Raw genomic sequence first — 16163 nt, 5'->3', positions numbered from 1 at the left:
GAAAAGAATGAATGTGACTGAAAAGCTTTCTTTTTATTTTTTATTTATTTCTTTCTTTGGAATGGCTGTGCTGGCGAATGTAGTGGCTGTCTGGCAGGTATTGTACACAATGGGCTCTCCCTGCCAGGCCTGGAGCAAGGAGAAAAAACTTTATAAAGCATCCTGACACAGAAATTATTGGAAAGCCTCCAAGAACAGATTGAAAAAGCAACAGCTGCCTTCATGCTGCAGGATTCCATTGTTTTGATATTGGGCCAACTATACCGAATAACATCTACTGGAAACCCATGTTAGGGGAAGGAGATGTTGGAAAGGAGCTAAGGGGTCAAGCTCAAAATCAAAGTGAATGAACTTGACATATTTATGCTGCTACATGTCCTATTTTGTTCTTTCCTTTCTTGTCAGCCTTTATTTCTTCATTTTTTCCTTTTTTTGTTTCATTTTTTTGTTTCCATTTTTTTGTTTTCCTTTTTTTTCCTTCTGTTCTCTCTTTAAACCTTTTGTTTCGCCTTCGGCTTATGTTCAGGCTGCCATTTGGCCTGAAAAATGGTGGGATTTGCATGGAGAATTTCTGGCACACTGGTACTTTTGGGCGTGTAATCTAGTAAAGACTCCAGGCTTGCACACAGTCACAGTGCTTCTGGGGAGGTACTGCTGTTCTGGATATAAGAAGGTGAACAGCAGGTAAAGAGGATGACTTTAATTTCCTTTAGTGCTATCCCATGAGTGGATCCGTGCTGCCCGGGTTGGTTTCCTTTGCTGATTTCTGTATGTAGCTTGAAGGCCAACATCATCAGGGAAGGGAAGGAAGCAGAAGGCAGAGTGTTTGGGAAGCAGTTAGTTATGAGTACAGCTCAGTTGATAAAGCGGGATGTGCAGCTGTCTGTACTTCCTTATAACTAACGTCATTTTATTGATGCTGAAAGATGTTCTCCTGGTATAGGATATATGCCATGAACATTGGACCATGGAAAGATCCAAACAGTCGTGGTTAGATGCCCATCTTTCATCCACGTGCATAATTTCTACTGGAAATAATGGAGTGGGGGCTCGGTTACTGCAATGTTCAAAAAAACAATTGAAAAGCTACTGTAGCACTGTGATTCCTTTTTTTTTTTTTTTTTTTTTTTTTAACCACTGATATTTTAAAGATTCATTATTTTTATTTTCATGATTATTAATACCCTGGACTATTGACTTCTGTTTTGATGTGAATTTTTACAGTGGTACTTCAGGTTTTGAGCAATTACAGCTGAAGAGAGTGCGTGATCTCTGAATATCCCATGTATTCAGATTTGCTGAGGTTGGGGGGTTTAGTTTGGTTGTATAAAGATGTTAGGGGATCACTCATGAAATTCTCATCTGGCTCTGAAGTTCCCTGCAGTTCGGAGGGTGTTTGTATCTCGGGCTGTGTTTTGTTTGGGCAGCAATCCTGCTGATCGGAATCACATAAGCTTGGCAACAGGATGGAGGAATCCAGCCAGAGCAAACTCAAAGTACACAGGGTCTGAGAACAAAACGTTTCACATGAATTAAATTGTGAGGAAACAGAAATGCTTTAGTTCTTTAAACTTGTAAGAAAATGGGGCATCATCATACATGCAGTTGTGTGATCAGTTGTATTGATAAGGAGTGCACGTTTGTGGGTTGTTTTTTTTTTTTTAATGGAATCTTGATAGTTGTGCATTTCTAAGAGATTTGTTTTATCATAACAGGAAGCAGAATATTCCCTAAAGAGCTGGTATTGTAGTGTAGTGGGGTAACTCTTAATGTCTACATACAGCAGCATCTTTGCTTGAAATGTTTTGGCCCTCGCCTGTTTTTAGCTTCGATGTGTTCTTGAACTTGCCACCTTAGGAAGGTTCCCCATGTCCTTGTCCTGCTTTTCTATTAACGGTCCTATGTCCCTCTTCCCCTCTCATATCCATTTTTCTATATACTATGGGTTCCTCAGACCTTTGTCCTAACCTGCTTGTCTTCAGTGCTGATCGGAGAGGTCCAGAAGCAGCTTTTGTGCTGGCAACAGGGAGCAGTGCTGGGAGGATGCTGGTTACCACTCCTGGCACTTTCTTCTCTCCAGTCGCATGCCTTGCTTGTTTTGATAATATCTTCTGCTTGGTGTCTGCTTGCACAGGTGCTATGGCCAGGGTGACATGAGCGGAGAAGTGATGGCTTGCACTCTTTCACTTTCTGATGCATGACCATTCAGCACATGAAGGTCTCTAATTTGGCACGATGTTGCCAACGTGCGTTTCCCCAGACCCTTGGTGAGGGCGTGCTGAGCCACACCATGGACTGCCTGAGCTCCTCTGCTTCCAAAATATGTCCTTTGGGTCCCCGAAGGTGAGTCTGTTGTACCTTCATGCCCACTGCCATTCCCCTGCAGTTTAGACTTGATTGAGACATAATAACCTCTTTCATCTAAGTAGCATTTGTTATCTGGAAGAGATTGAATGGATTGGATTTGATAGGCTGGTGTGAAATCCAGCTCTCTTAAGTTGCCAGAAGGGATACAGTCGTACTAAGTGGATTTCACAAGCCAGGTCTGCCATGGTATAAAGATCTGTGTCAGAATCCTGGGTTTGTGCATGCTGGTCAGTGCTGTGCTGCAAAGCAGGCTGCTGATGGGATGAGTGTATAATCAGTGGATATTAAGATGTTATAATCACAAAAAAGAAAGAACAATAGAGTTAGGCAAAGTAGACTAAGATAACAAGAATGGATAACAATAAATGGAGGGCTTACCCGTATGCTAGGCTCACCCACAAAAAAAACACCAGAAGAGGGGATCTCCAGAAGAGATCCTTCCCCACTGGTAGCCAGCTCTTCAATAGGTCTAGGAGGGGTGGAGCCTGGCTCCATCCCTTCTGGCAGCACAGGTGAATTGCCTCCAGCTGTGCTCCTCTGGCTGACTCATGGCTCGCCTCAGGTGATCAATCAGAGGTTCAGGCCGTGACTCAGCAGTTCCCATACAGGTGAGTTCTGACTTAAGTGCTTCTATCTCTTATGTGGAAAGTTTTATTTTAATGTTCAGTCTGATCTTTATATGAACTGCTTGTGCAACATAAATATTGGACAGTTAGTTTAACATAGGGAAAGGGGAAAAAAATATTTAAAGTGTGTTCACAATATTTATTTAACAAGAGATGGATCAGATGTAACATTTATCTATACTATATTGCACTGCATTTGCTTTAAATAAAGGCAATGGATAAGTTTTCATATGAAATGTGTCTGAATTATTTTCTTGCTGAAAATCTGGAATTTGGACTCACAGAGTTACTGTTCTGGTTGTGTCAGTGATGGGGTAAACGTAAAAGACTACTGTGTTTTTGTCTCCTTTGACTATGAATATGCAGTGCAGTCTGTTGTACATATGGGCTGGATAGTTTGATAAGTCACGTTTCACTGTGAGTAGGTAAAAGGGGCATTTGGGCTCACCAAAATACTCTTGTGATTCATCGCACTTGGTTGTGCCCTTGCTCTCCTACGCTGTTGTGTGTTGTTGTGGGATGCTCTTGAACAGTTTGAGTTTGATGCCAGAACTAAAAGAATTTCAAAAGTAAAGTACCACTTCATGCAAATACTCACTCTATATAGACAGGTTAGTTTTTATTTTTCCCAGTGGCTGATCTGTTGTTCTGATGTGGATTTCATGTGGCAGTTCCTTTGTAGGTGCTGTGGAAGGTTGAGTTGCACTGAAGATTGCTTCTGATTTTGGAAAATATCTATTTCAGAGGCTTTTAACTTTCAAAATTACTCTTTTTCATATGTTAACACCTTTGTCTTTGGCAAAAGTAAGTATAGGTATGTGGAAATGTAGTGCTTCCTGATGAAGCTGAATGTGGGTTATAACAACTGATGTCAGGAGATAATTGGGGGCTGACGGGCAAGGAGCTGAAAACTTTGTGACTTACTTTCACAATGTCACAACCCTTGTAGTCTGTAAATTGTGTCTATTTTGCTCATCCCTTATTGCTGGCTTATCGACTATCATGAATTCCAGGCCATCTTTTGGGAAATCTTAAAATACATATTCATGTTCAACACGTAACTCTTTCTTAGTTCTGTTTATTAAATGGGAGTCTATTGTATTCCCACTGCCTGGTAGAAAATAAAAAGTCCAGCTCAGTCTCAGTACTCAATATTGTGAAGAACAGTGACTGTTTAGTTGTGACCTGAAGATGAAGAGCAGTGAAGAAGTATTAAGCATTATTATTACAGATTGTCAATGCCTGCTTTTCTCCTCATTGACACATTTAACATTTACAGTGTCATAGTTGTTTTCTCCAAGCCATTTGGCCCGAGTTAAGGAAAAGGCTGTATTTTTGTTGACAAATTAAATCAAAATGCTGTGAATTTTTATTTTTAGCAGCAACAAAAATTATGCTTAGATTAAATGCATAGTACCTAGCATTCAGTTTGCAAATTCTATGGGATAGTTATCCTAGAGCTAATATATGACTGTTGAGTTGATAAAATGAATGTTGAAAAATGAATCAATGTACTTGATTCTCATTTTGAATTAACTTGTAGCAAAGAGGTGATCAGTGATGATGGGCATTTCATGTGAATAAGGAGCACTTTGAAGGTCACCAATCTGCTTTTCCTCTGCAGGAACTGCCTTGCCTTGCTGAGGGTTTGGTATACCAGTTATACACTATTGTATCCTTCTTCTCTGTGTAAGAAAACACCATTAGGATTGCTAAACTAAGCAAGAAAAATGATGGAAATTGAATCCATGAATAGGCAAAACCATGGTTTTACATGAAGATAGTTTTCTAGTATTAGCAGGAGCTTTACTTAAATCTTACACTGAATGGTTTCTTGTTCAGCAAGTACAATGCTAATTACCACTCCGATCCTTTCTTTGTCAAATAAGCTATTTTGTTTGTTCAATGAATTTTAAAGCTTGTTGCCAATTTTTTATTTTTACATTGCTTCTAACATTTCTTTCAAACATAGTCTGTGTTAGTAGCACCATCTGACTGGATGAAGGACAAATAATGTGCAGTTTTGAACGTATGTCTATATGCCAGATAAGATTCTGCTCTCTTAATGATGTTCAGTATAAATGAACTTAGTGGTTCTGGCAAATGAAATTTGAATGGTATAATGTTCCCTGAAAATTTATTTGCTGAAATTCCAGAGTCATGCTTTTCAAGAATTTTGTGAACTTAAAACACTTTATAGAAATATTCGGGGTTCACAATAGTAGAGAACTAAAGCTTTTTTCCTCAAAAAAAAAAAAAAAAAAAAAAAAACCCCAACAAAACAAAAAAAACATTGGCTACTGTTATATGTCAGCATTTGCCAACGGTTTCCGGAGGAGATGCCAGTTTGGAGTGGAAACTAAGAAATGGATTGAGCGAAGCACTTTATCCTGTTCTTGGCTTAAAGCACATGAATAATCCCATTGACTACCCACGTGTGCTTTACTGGGACTGCTCACATAGTGAAAGCCAGGCACGTGTTTAAATAACTTGCTTATTTGGGGTTTCACTGCATGATGTCTCCTGGCAGACTCTTGGTTTTCTTATGGCAGCCATCATATGATCTGCGTTCAGGGAGTGCAGCATTGTCTGCACCAGCCACGCAGTCCGTAGCAAAAGGATATTTCTGTGTCCACCCCAGCCGGCCCTGCACTTCTCTGGCAACCAGTTACTTATCTGCTGCCAATTGTGCTCTAGAGTTTTTGGCACTCAACCACTCCAAATTGCTGCTCATGCAACTATTGAATTGCCTTTGGAAGGTGGAGAGTTGTCTTTTTCTTGTTTAAGATAGTATATGTGGTTGTTCAAACATAAAAAAAATGGATTGTCATCATAGCTTTCTGCATTTTGGTCAAAGTGTGGTCTGTATAACATTGTCAGTAGTCCCACTAAAGTTGATAGAGATGCCAGCAGAGGAGAGGAATTGTACTGGAGAACCAGCTCAATATTCAGGGCCCAAATGGAGCGTTTTCATCTCTTGAATATTTAATGGAAGCAGTGTTCTTTATTTGAGAACTTCTGTGTACAGTTCACCAATGGAAATTGAGCCTTTTCAGAATGTGGAGAGGGAGAAATTAAATGCTGGGATAGAATCTTTTTCAGTTGGATGTTTCCTAACCATTAACTCTGTTTTGATCCAATATCCCACTTGAAAATAGTGCAACTGTAGTTCAAACATACATTTTGGTGAGTTTATCACCTCCACCTTTTTGTGCATGCTGCTGAGGATGCCACAGTTTCCCTGTGCTCGGTGTGGAGCTGTGGCTCCCCAGAGGGCTGGTCCCAGGCAAAGGTTACCTTGCCCTGCATAGTTGGTCTCCAGTGCACTCTTCCTACTTGTTTTCTCCAGAAAGATAATCTCCTCAGCATGGCAGCAGATCTACAGCCTGTATATAAGAGCCAGACATGCTGTTGGAGGGAGCTGCATTTGCAGCAGACAGCAGTTCATTGATGGGTCCAGCAGGCCCGGCGCTGTGGTTGGTCATCAGCAGGTAATCAACCCTGGATCTCAGGCTCTGAGCTTGCTTTGTGTGTGCTGGGGCTGGCAAGCCATTGTTTGGCCTTTGCTAACAGCTTCAGCAGAGAAGCCTAGGAAATTCCAAAAAAAAAGTTGCTAATGGAAACTGAAAAGTGAAATGAAATAGGTTTTCTCTGTGAGCTCAATAATCCCGGCTGGCAAAGTGCACTGTTATCTTCAGAAACATGTGTCAAAGAACATTCTTCAATGCATAATCATTTTAAACAGAGCCCTTTTTTGCTTGAGATGTGTTTGGGAGAGTGAATGGGATAACATGTAATATGAGCCAGATGCAAAATAGTATGACTGGATTTTCACTGGAAGCTTGAATGCTTGTGTAAACTGCACAGGGCCCTGAAGTCATTGTAACAGGCTGTAACTACATGCGTGAGGTAGGAAAGCAAGATTATTTTCACAGGCTGTTAGTGTTCATACCTTGAATATGCTTACAAGAGTGTTGAAAATGCTGTTGATCCAGGATCATAACAATTATTAGATCCAAACACCGATGAGGTTAGAATTAAACTGTTTCAGAAGCATATTGTTTTAACAGGCTGTCAGTTAGCTAATAAGTGTTTATGGATTATGTAGGAGGTATATTTCCAAAAAATTCTCATTAATTCTGAGTGGAAAACTCAAATCCGCAAAAATCTGTATGAAAGCATTGTAAAATCCAAATAGTTGGATTTGTGCCCTGTGTATAAATAAAATATTTAGTAAGAATTCTCCTCACCTAAAGCACTGATTTGAAAAGCAAGGACCCGAGTTTCAAGCTCTGATACAACTTTTTTGTATGGTTCTGGGAAATCGCTTAGCATCTCTCTTTCTACAAACCAGAACCCATACTGTTCCTCTGCCTGGCAGAGGTGAAGGGGAGGCAAAGGAAAGGAGTGATTGCAAAACAATTTAAGATCTCCTAACAATACTCAGAGCGTACATTTTGGTTTTGATAAATGTAATTTGGAGTCATTGCACATCTAATAACTGCTGATATGTAAGAGTCAAATTATGAAGCTTCAACAAAAACACATTTTTTTAGACAGAGCTGTGGTGTATTTCTAGCTGGAATCTGTCATTGATTTGTTTCATATCTGCATGTTTTACTCCTTAGGTACACTGCAGCAAGTGAACAAGTTCAGTTTCTCAAATCAAAGGCAATTTAAAGATGCATCCAAATAGAATATCCTGCTTTGAAAGGGACTCACAGGGATCGTCATGTCCAACTTCTGGTTTCATGGAGATCCACCCCAAAAAATCAAACGCTGTGTCTGAGAGCATTGTCCAAACTTCCTGAACTCTGGCAGTGTGAGACCATGGCTGCTGCCCAATCTGACCATCCCCTGATGCACTTCTGTGCTGTTCCTTTGGGCCTTATTGCTGATCACAAGGAAGAAGTGCAAACACCTTTGTACCACACAGTACAAAGATTTGAAGCTAGACTATTTTATTAAAATGTTGGAAAATTTCTCTGACGCTTCTGATTCCACCAAATTGATTTAGAAATCTTTCATGGACTGACCTTCACTCACGTAATTGCTGAGAAGCTTTTCATTCAACAATGTTCATGTTCACTTATATAGTTTGTCTTTCAAGTCTGGTGTTTTTTTGTTTGTTATGACAAATGGCAAGTTTTTGGTGACATCTGTTAGTTGTGTATGAGTAGAGGCATTTGCAGTGGAAACTAGGGGAACAATTGCTTACAAAGATATTTTAAATTGCATAGGCTAAAGGAAAACCAATGAGGCACTCAGCTTGATGAGAGTGATACTTCTATTTACATCAATTGGATGAGGTTAAAGTACAGAGGAAAGAAAATGAGAAAGGATTAAACTTGTTCTTTGATCTTCTCTTTGTCCCTCCGTATTGTCGTTAATAGTGGGACTGGGTGTATGAGCAATTTTTATAAGGTGCCTGGGAGTGATTAGAGGTTGAATTTAGACCCTTTTTGGAACATATATGGATGCTAATGATAATTAGGCAAATTTGGAAATGTTTTCTCAGTTCAAAGATCATCTAATATTGTGTGTATATCTTTTTAATTTAAAAATACTCTCCACGCTGCTAATAGTAATAATGGACAGCTTTCCTTAATTTCTATTTTTAAGTTATGAAACTTCTTAACTCTCCCCATGGAAACTTGCAAGCCACTGAATATTAAATTAAACGCATAGACTGGTTCAACTATTAACTCTCATTTTTCTGCACGAGAACTTGAGATAATTGCTTTTTCTTTTTCTGCTCAGCACTTTCAGACCATGTTAAAGACCAAGCTGAATGTCCTAACTCTTCGGAAAGAGCCTCTCCCGACAGTGATCTTCCATGAACCAGAAGCCATTGAGCTGTGCACCACAACACCCCTCATGAAGACCCGGGCTCACACTGGATGCAAGGTACTTGGGAGTAAAAATTTAAGGAATGAGACCACTGTGAAGTTGTTCCATGTGTATAAGAGGAATAGAAAGAGCCCTATGTAACCAACATGGTCTTTGTTCTGGAAACCCCATTAGTGATCACTGTTTGGGTTAATTACCACAGGTTTGTACGTAGAAAAAAAGATCTTGGTGGGGAGGTGTTTTGAACAGAAATTCAGGGCTTCTGTTTTAATTTTAAAAAAAAAAAAAAAAAAAAAAAAAAAGTTGAGCACACTATGGCACACAATGTGGCACAATTATGGAGAATTTCTGACATCCCCTAAGGAACATCATTCCTTGTAAACACAGTAATTGCTTTCTGCAAGTTATGGCATTGATATAGGAAATAAAGGGCCAAGTGTTGCATATTTGTGTATAAAAGGCTCTACTATCAGTATAGGTATAAACTTACTCAAACAGAGTTGCAGGTTAAAAAAGGTTGACTATGTAAAAAAAAAAAGAGTGTGTGGAGGGAGGTAGTGGTGATGGGGGGAAGTTAGACCTCGATTCAGTTAAGCAACAGGATGAAATTGTCCACTTACATCAAAGCATGGCTTCTGAAGAAGCTCTGCTTCTTTAAAGTTTAACGGCTTAAGAGCTCTCAGTGCTTTCTTCTGTGGAAAAAATCCATATGAAAGTAGCAAACAAATCTACTCCATGTGCATCTTTCACTGGAACTGACTCACTTGATGGCAGACCTTGCCTCACCTTGCAGAGACACAAGCAGCCTGAGCCAGGTCCCAGCTAGGCCTGTGCTGTTGTTCAGGGTTTGGCAGCCAAACTGGCTTTGCCTGTCTCAATTGTTGGTTGTGTGGGGAATCTAAATGCTCTTGGGGGTCTCCAAAAATAGAGCATAAGCCTCCTTTGCTCTGTAAAGCATTAGCTATGGAAGAGCTTTTTCGTGATTCTGTACGTGCTGGATAAGGCCAATGTGCATAATCACCTGTCACGTGTATGCGCGCATATCCACATGCACCTCTCCTAAGCAGTCTTCTTGTTGGGAGATCTGATGGGATCAGATGAGGTTGGAAAAGGCTGCTCCCCAGTGAGATCCGCAGCTTCTCGTTGCACGCAATAGCTATGGCATGAGCTGTGGGTATGCTCTGAAGGGCTGTGCTGTGGCACCTCCAGGTCTGGCTCTCCTTAGCAAAGATTCCTGTGAAGTGTCGTTTTTGTTTGACGTTTTCCCTGCTAAAATAGCTGAGAAATGAGACCATTGCTAGATATTGAAGCAGTACTGCCCTTTGCTGATGCAGCGGAACACAGGTCAAGTGATTCTAATATACTTTGTATGATAGGTAACTCGTAGCGTCTGCTCTTCCTTGGTGATGCCTTTTGTCCTTTATGTTGACATCTAATGAATTTTTAGAGAATATTAGCTATCATAAAACCGTTTCACAAAGTATCTGGCTTTCACCCCTACTGAGAGTTCAGACATAATAATGCTTTCTGAAATCAGTTTACCTCTGTGAATGTGTGCAGAATTTAAATGAGCTTTTTTATTTATCCTTCAACTAAAAGGCGGATTGCGGAGAGGTGTTGAACCCCTCAGTGAGGAAAGTCTCATTCTATATATAGAGATATTTTTAATGTGTTCATTTATTTTTCCTTCAGTATAACATAGTAGTGATGACTAGGGAACATCTGCTACCACAATGCTCCCCTTTTCCTGTCTGTATGGTTTCTCCTTCTCCTCATCCCCTGAAGCCAATGCACTTCTGTCTATGCCAGAGCCTTACCAAGTGGTTATGGGGACATGGCCAGCCTCCCTTCAGACAATTCAACAGTTGTCATTTCCAGTACTTTCTCTGGGTAAATGATTCTGCATGTATGTCATTCCTATGGCTAAGAAAGCCCCTGCAGTTGTTAACTAAGTATGTCAATTTTACCTAGTCTCTCTAGCCACAATCTTCCTCATTTTTTTCTTTTTTCTTTTCACTGACTAAATGTATTCTTCTCTAAGGGAACTTTCATCTTCCAGCTGTTTCTAGATAATTAGCCTTTCTCTCCTCTTTCACCTCTGATTATTAGTTCCTTGCTGAGTGATGCGATAATGGTGTTGCCATAACAAAGCTGACATTTTATAATTCAAGTTTTCGCTCTGTAGGATCTGATCCATCACTGTTTTTCCATACATAAGTGGGGAAGATGGTGGGGTGTCCCTGGTACCGTCAAGCCTTCATGACTTGGAGACCTGGGCTTTTCAGGCAAGAGAAACAGTATCCAGTTTTAACTTTCTTTCATGAATCATAGTCTTTTGATCCTTAATCATTTTATTCCTCTTGACTGAAGTTCCTCCAATTTTTCTATGTAATCCCATTAATGAGATAGCATCATTCTTCTGACAGAAGCTCCAGACATCTCATTTTATTGCGCTGCTTTAACATAAGCCTCAGCTGGCACCATCATGTTGTGGGAACTTGACACATGCAATTGCTTTGCAGTTCAGAGGTCTGGACATTGGTTTTCTTATGCAATTGCTCTTTTCCTTGTCCTTTCACCACAAGGCAAGTTTTCTTTTCTGTTTCATTCTGTGTTAGCTACTGAATCCCAAAGAAACAAAACTTTTTTACTGAGATCCAATCTTATTCTGTAATTGAATGTGAAGGCTTTAAGAATAGCAGAGAAATAGCTTGCTTTAACTAATCCACGTGGAATGCCCACATAATCTGTGAAGTTAAATAACTGAAGAAATTTATAGAGTCTGCTTCTCTTTCATCCACATTTCCAATTCTGATGCAATTTCACTGCCATTGTGTTTCCTGAAATTTTTTTTTTCTTAGAGCAGAAGGCTTCAGGCTTGCTCCTCCTGTCACTGCACATCCACACCTGCCTGTCTGGGCTGGCGGCACTATCACTGTTCCCACCCCACCAGTCTCATTGGCACAATTTCACCAAACAGAAGAGAGAAGATACTGCTTGCATTGATTTGCAGTGCATGGCTATAGGCACACATGTTTCAGAGCTTGTTGTTCTGGTTGATGTTCAGACAGCAGTTGACTTGAAGGCTGCTGTTCCCAGGGGACATCTTCTTTCTCTCCTTACCACACCAGTTGTGTCTGCAAATGGGGAGTGACAGCCCTACACTCAGCAATTGCACCACTTCAGCCCCACTCAGCAGACAGCCTAAAACCAAGCAGGATTTCTGGGTTCAATAAAGCACTTAGACCCTCGTAGGAGGGTTGTCTGCTTTCGTTAGAGCCATGGTATATGTTAGGTGAGAAGCAGGTCTTGTGTCCTGGAGGAGCTGCAGCCAAGCCCCTGTATTCTGCCTGTCTCTTCCCTGCAATGGATATGGGGTTTGTGGCTGCTGGAGCACCAAGCATCATGGGTGGGAGCTGGTCTGAAGAATGAAAAATCCAAACTGGCTTATTGTAAACTTGTAAGTAGCAAGTCTCAGCTTAAGCTAAACCACCTTGTGCTGCAGAAGAACAAAAAGCAGTAGGGACGTCTTTTATTCTTCCCAGCTGGGGCACTTTTTCAATCACAGGCTCCAAATTTGCTCTTATTTTAAAATGTTTGTGTATACAGACGTGAATACTGGTTTGATGCTTATGAATATGTGTCTGTCCTTGTTTAGATTCTAAGGATTTTGACTTGACTGTGATTGTCCAACTTGTAGATCTTTCGTGTCAAACGTGATACACTCTTGTGTTGCAGCTGGAAACTTCCTCTTGCCTTATTGCAGCACTAAGTACCTCCAGATGGAAACTGAAAATCTGGAACACCTCCAGAAAATAAGCCACTCTTTGCTCAGAAATGTGTTCTTTCTCTGTGCCTTTTAACAGATTTTGTTTAAGTTCTGTGTGTTGTACTCTTCTTTAATGTCGCATCGGCTTACACTGATTCTAATGTCTCTTGATTTCTGTCCCTTTCAGCAATGGCAGTGGTGTGAAGGGAGCTGCCTCAATGACTCCTCCTCTACTGCTGTAGCTTTTCCAGGCACTGCTGCATTAATGCAAAAGGACAGGGGTTAAAAACGTTGCCTCTGATTTTTGAAGTGGTGTCATAGTTTGTTTTTTTTTTTTCTAATATTAGAAGGCTCTTCAAAGTGAAATTAGTACTGAATAATCAGTAGCTAGCTGTAACCCACCTGGATTTTATTCCTACGGTTTCCACCAGTAGATAAGCTTTTCTCAGCAGATGAGAGGCTGACATGAGAAACACAAACAATGCAAATTACATTCTTAAGAAGGTGTTTTATTAAGTGACCAACTAACTGTCTATTCATGATGTGGTGTCTGCAGACATGAGGCTCGTTGCTTGCCTGCCTTATTGGATGTGGTTGGAAAGGCTGTTGATCCAGGCTTTGAGGAAGGGATGGTGTATATCTTAGATTAAGACTGTCTAAAGTCTCGTTAGAGTGATATTGGTGTTTTAAAATCAAATCTTGCAGCTATTGACAGAGTTGTTTTTTTTGTTTTTTGTTTTTTTTTTTTAATGTAAGTATTACTAGAAAAAAATTGAGTTTGGTCCTTGGGAATAGCTTAATCTTTTTGCTCATGAGGCAAAAGAAAAAATGGTTGCTGTGCCCTGTGCTGGGCTTTCTATGGGCTGGTGACTACAGTGAGTTTTATCTGTGCCTCTGCAGCAGGAAGGGGCTGCAGCCTGTGCTGGGTTCCCTGCAGCAGCTGGGGCCAGCAGCTAGCACCAGGGAGTGTCCTGCAGAGTTCCTGGCTGCCATCCTCCCTGCCTGGCTGTCCCTCGTGGGCAGATTTCACTTCCCTTTTGTCTCTCTGCCTTTCTCCCGTTTTTGTTCTTGTCCCTGAAGAAACTTTCACTGTTGGAGACGCTGCGGGCCCTACTAATAAATCTCTCTGCATGTTAAACTCCCTCAGCATGCGCTGAGCAATAGGATTTACACCACAGTAGCAGGGAGTAGTCTGGCAAGCAGTCTGTGAAGTAAAAATTCATAATGTAGGATGAATAGCAAGCAATATTGATAGCAATCTGATTATATTCCATAAAAATACAGCATTTCTCATTGGGATACTTACTAAGTAAATAAAACTTTGTCTTGAAATTGCCCATCTAGGCCTGTCTCTGATGCCTTGTGTAAGAGAGTAATTTAGGAATCATGTCTGTGTAGATATTGCTGCCTATTTTTGCTTTTCTACCGTATTAATTTTGATTACAAGGGCCTTGCAGCAGAGCTGTCTCTTACCGCATTGTTAAATAACCCAGCTCTACTCTACCCTAGATGCTGCTGTATCAAATTTGTTAATACTATTGTTGCTTTTATTAGTCACTACAGTTTTAAAACTTGAATATTTTATTTCATTTAGATCAGACTTTCCCAAGTCATTTTGTGAACATTTCTATTCTATGCTATCTTTGCCACTTATGTCCTGTCCTAATCAGCTGAGCCAAATACATCACTGCTTTAAATTTCAGGAGCTAGCTAGCTCCTCATTTCCTGGAGTCCCCCTCAGCTTTCAGGAAATCATAGAATCATAGAATTCTATATTCTATTCTAAATCCCCCAACTGAGGAACCACACCCCCAGGTAGCAACCCCAGCCTCATGCATCTTCCTCTTTCTTGCTTCCCAAACTGTAGATTTTTTGCTCTGGCTAGCCAAAGAGCAGGTGGATGGCTCCCCTGTGATGTGCTTCACTGAGAGGAGCTTGTGTTTTGTTTCTTGGTAATGAATCAATTAACAGCAATACAAACAATCTCTCTCATTTCAATACCCATAGTTCTTTGCTGTTTATGTTACCCTACTGGCTCAGAAGGGCTGAAAATGTGCCTCAAGACTTTCTAAGACAGGGAAATCCAGAAGATTTCGATCAATGGCTAACAATCTAGTGTTTTATTTAAATTACTGTGGAGGATTTAAATACCCTGATCCTCTAAAACATTTACTGCTATTTTGGCTACTCAAACCACAGCTTATTGGAAGCTGCATGTATTCCTAAATCCACCTCGCTTTATCCTAATAAAATTTAATAGAAATGATTCTTTGCAGCTACTGCATGCTCAGGAATTATTGCTTTGAATGTAGCTCTATCCAGTTGTAAATACAAGTCCAGCTAGCTGGCTGGTCTTTCTCACCAGTTTGTAAGCCTGTAATGTTAAGATGGATGTGAACTTTAATAAAGATACAAATTAAACATGAAAAAGAAACTACACTATCACTCTTTAGTCTACTGCTTTCTGCCATATTTAATACGAAAGTGAAGTATAGAGCTTACTGCAGTGCTGCTTCATTAAAGGTCTTCTGCAGTTATCCTTAAGTATTACATGTTTTGTACAGTGAGGGGGAGCATTATTCTGTCAGTCTGTCTTGTTTCTTTCTGCTGCTTTCTCCCCTCATTAAATGAGGGAAAAAGATGCATGTGAACTCTTGCATGGGGCAGATGTTAATAGGTTCAGTATATTTAGATACAGTGCTCATTGGTGGGAGATGGAGAGAGCTTTAATGATGTGTTTTCCAAAAGTTGAGTTCATTTAATAAACTAATGTTACAGCAAGTATACCATATGAAGATGAAGTATGTTGTTTATTTTGTCTTCATGTAGTGTTACAGACATGAAAGAAAAAAAAAAAAAAGCTTAATACTAAAGTTAGGCAAAGTTAAAGTGCTTGCAGGAGCCTTTCACATGACTGTATCCAAGAGTGCTTCATGAGGATTAGTCCAAGCCCCATTCAAATCTTAAAAATGGAGAGTTGCACGTTATGCTTTCTTTCTCAAGGCATGATCAAATGGCAAGATCCTGTTCTGCACCTCTAAAGGTTGCTGTGGGCTCCGCTGTGACTGTGCTGGGATGCACCCTGAAGTGCAGTCATGCAGGACAGCAGCCACTTTCACATGGCACAATACTGGCTGCTCTCAGTTGAGCTTTAGAGAAGAGCTCTTTTGCATATGATTTAATTTATTTCATGCATGGAAAGCCCATTTGCATCATTGAGGATTGATGTTTTAAGTTAGAGCAGAAGAACTAATAGAAATATGAAGGGTAGATGCAAGCAGAGAACATTAAAGTGTCATGATGCTTCATTTCCTGAAGTCCAGGAGTCCTAGGCAGAGAATAGAAATGGGCTAAAGCATTTATGAAATCTTAATCTCTGCCTGCTTTAAATAGGATCTTCTGCAACATTTAGTTTTGCTATATTGGATGTGTTTTGGCATAATTTTATTTGCTTACTGGTAAAGTAGCATTGTAAGATTAATATATTCTGAGAGCAATCTAAGTTATGTCCTGTTAGATATGGTAGTGGTATTTTTTTTCATAACATTTGC

At 40.2% G+C, this 16163-nt stretch overlaps 1 protein-coding gene across 1 annotated transcript in view; it reads left to right on the top strand.

The window, feature by feature from the left end:
* The window catches only part of PID1 (phosphotyrosine interaction domain containing 1), a gene marked incomplete at both ends in the record, with an annotated part of 77550 nt that overhangs the window by 22954 nt on the left and 38433 nt on the right, over nt 1-16163 (top strand). The window contains one exon of the mRNA XM_079539455.1: nt 8754-8900. Coding sequence (XP_079395581.1) covers nt 8754-8900 — 147 coding nt within the window. The remainder of the gene's footprint in view (nt 1-8753; nt 8901-16163) is intronic.

The sequence above is a fragment of the Tetrao urogallus genome (genome assembly GCF_951394365.1).
Source record: "Tetrao urogallus genome assembly, chromosome: 9".
Classification (NCBI taxonomy): domain Eukaryota; kingdom Metazoa; phylum Chordata; class Aves; order Galliformes; family Phasianidae; genus Tetrao; species Tetrao urogallus.
The sequence above is the reverse complement of the archived record's forward strand: the minus strand, read 5'-3'. Positions and strand labels throughout refer to the sequence as shown.